Genomic DNA, 2,655 nt, shown 5'->3' on the forward strand with positions numbered 1-2,655 from the left:
CTTTGGTGAGCAAGGATTAGCTTTGGTGAGCTATGTTATACATATATCAGCTTTGGTGAGCAATAAAATATATATGTATCAGCTTTGGTGAGCAATTTTAATCAATCTCAGCTTGGGTGAGCAGTGATCAAATTGATTGATTGATTGATTGAGTGGATGGATGGATTGATGGTTAGGGTTGTATCGATCGACTAGATCGATTGATTGAGTGAGAATTTAATTGTATTGACTTGCAGGAAGGAACTGAGGTGAGGTAAGTCTTCTGACTTGTGTGGTTAGGCCTTTAGGCGTATTTCCTTCCTAGTCGGAGTTTAGGAGATGAACTTGCTGAGACATTGTCTCACCCCGTCGTGGGCTCAACATTTTCAGGTCCTTAGATGGCGGATCCTCCGGAGCTTTTTGGTAGACCAATGAGGGGTCACTAAGCGGGTTTATGACTATGCCAACCCCGGAAGTCATTGGGTCCAATGAGCTAGTGGGGACCACCGTCTAGGTTGAAGAGAACCTACTTTATAGGGTTCCTCATCGATTAAGAGCGTGGTTTTGCTACAGACCCAATGGATTCCTAGATGGTCCTCTTAGGTGTTTTGAAATCCCCTCTAGACTAATAGATGCCGCTCTAGGGGAGAGTGCAGTTGATCCTCCAGATGGTTTGGTGGAGAACCCGATGCCCCCCGTGCCTACAAAGACTGAAGAGTCGACAAATGAATCTGACTAGCTGGTTTTAGGACAACTTCATTTTGAGGACTGATCTTCTATAGATCTTTTATGGATAGACTAGTTCTGTAAATAAACTGGTCTGTTGTGTATAAAGGTGTGTGTTTTGGTTTTGAAAATGTGGTCCTGCTTTTCTATCCCAATTGAGTTTTGTCTGGGGATTATTTATTCGCTTCCGCATGTGCAATAAAATTAATGGGTCGGCGATATATCCTAGGAAGTTGCAAGTTTTATGGACCACAGAGGGATGTACACGTGCTCGAGGTTCGGGGCATGACAAGTGATACCTTCCCACATTGGCTGGAAGTATCGAATTTGTGGAGCTTTGATTTGCAATCCAACAAATTTCATGGTAGGATCAACATCACTACCCTTTCACTCTCCTTTCCTGGTCTTGTTCATTTATCTATTTCCAGCAAACATTTTACTAGTTTGTGGCCTGTGGAGGATTTCTCAAACACCTCATTGCACATTATTGACTTGTCCAACAATAATTATGGAGGCTCAATTCCACTTCCATCTCCTATCACATATTATTATTCTATTGCAAGTAATAATGTAATGGGAATGATCCCTTCATTGTTATGCAATGCCACAGTCCTCAAGATCATCATCTTGTCCGATAACGGCTTGACAGGTAGCTTGCCTTGGTGCTTTACAAATTTAAGCACCCCTTTGTCAATCTTGAACCTGCAAAAGAATCACCTTGAGGGCACAATTCCTCAATTATTTCCAAATATGTTGACGACTCTTGACTTGAGTCGAAATAGATTTGAAGGCGCATTGCCCCGATCCCTTGTCAAATGTATAGATATGGAAGTTTTGGATCTCAGTGATAATTGGATAGAGGATACATTTCCGACATGGTTGGGAACACTCCAAGAACTAAAAGTTCTTGTTTTGAGGTCAAACAGATTTAGGAATCTTTTGAATATTCCTAAGGGAACTCGCCTCTTTCCCAAGTTACACATTTTGGACCTCTCCAACAACAACTTTGGCAGTCCCTTGCCAGCCAACTTGATTGTGAACCTTCAAGCCATGATGGATAGTGAAAATGGGCAAGAAAAATCACTGTATATGAACTCGTCGTTTTATGAGAATTCCATTACCATGACCATGAAAAGGCGAGAGATTGAGCTAGTGAAGATCTTAACTGTTTTCACAACCATTGACTTGTCATGCAACTCTTTCCAATCGGATATCCCAGGAGTCATTGGACGTCTTCACTCTCTCATAGGGCTTAACCTTTCTCATAATCACCTTACAGGTTCCATCCCTCTTACTCTAGGGAACTTGACTAATCTTGAATGGCTTGATCTTTCTTCAAACAAGCTCAGTGGAGGAATTCCTAGAAAATTGGGAGATTTGGCATTCCTTGGGTGCTTAAACCTCTCAAAGAACCAACTCACTGGTCAAATTCCTCAAGACAAGCAATTGAGTACATTTTCAAGTGACTCGCTTGGTGGGAATCCAGGCTTATGTGGAACTCCATTGCCAAAAGCATTCCCTGGCGATGCTCAACCTCCTCAACCATTGCCCTTGTCAACTTTCGACCACCAAGGGCATGAGGGTTGGTTTAAAGCAATATGGATAGGTTACGCATCCAGAATTGTAATCGAGATTTCCATATCATACATTGTATTTAAAACGGGAAGGCCCAAATGGCTCTTGTGAGTTGTGAGAATGCTGGAGAGAAGCACAGTGGAGTGGATAGAGAAGCTAAAGCGGAAGGCCATCGAATTTCATGGACAATGAAATTGTTGAAGAAGTTGTGTCTTTAAATTGCACAACGTAGATAACCTATATAAAGATGTCATAAGAGCAGTTAGCAATGTCATTTTCCTTATAGAGGCTTGCTTCTAATGCCTTCTTTTATCATTTTTTGGTGCAAATATTTATGTTTAATTGAGAAGATTAATACCGGGATATGTTAAACAG

At 41.5% G+C, this 2,655-nt stretch overlaps 1 protein-coding gene across 1 annotated transcript; it reads left to right on the plus strand.

The window, feature by feature from the left end:
- Nucleotides 1-1,530: 1,530 nt before the first annotated feature.
- Nucleotides 1,531-2,391, plus strand: LOC108960307 (receptor-like protein 33). The gene has a single exon (XM_018875439.2). The coding sequence runs from the start codon at nt 1,531-1,533 to the stop codon at nt 2,389-2,391; it is 861 nt and encodes a 286-aa protein (XP_018730984.2).
- The last annotated feature ends 264 nt before the right edge of the window (nt 2,392-2,655 follow it).

Source organism: Eucalyptus grandis, chromosome 6 (assembly GCF_016545825.1).
Source record: "Eucalyptus grandis isolate ANBG69807.140 chromosome 6, ASM1654582v1, whole genome shotgun sequence".
Taxonomy (NCBI): Eukaryota; Viridiplantae; Streptophyta; class Magnoliopsida; order Myrtales; family Myrtaceae; genus Eucalyptus; species Eucalyptus grandis.

Coding starts and splice junctions, on each gene's coding strand:
- LOC108960307 (XM_018875439.2), top strand. CDS start 1,531: ATGGAAGTTTTGGATCTCAGTGATAATTGGATAGAGGATACATTTCCG.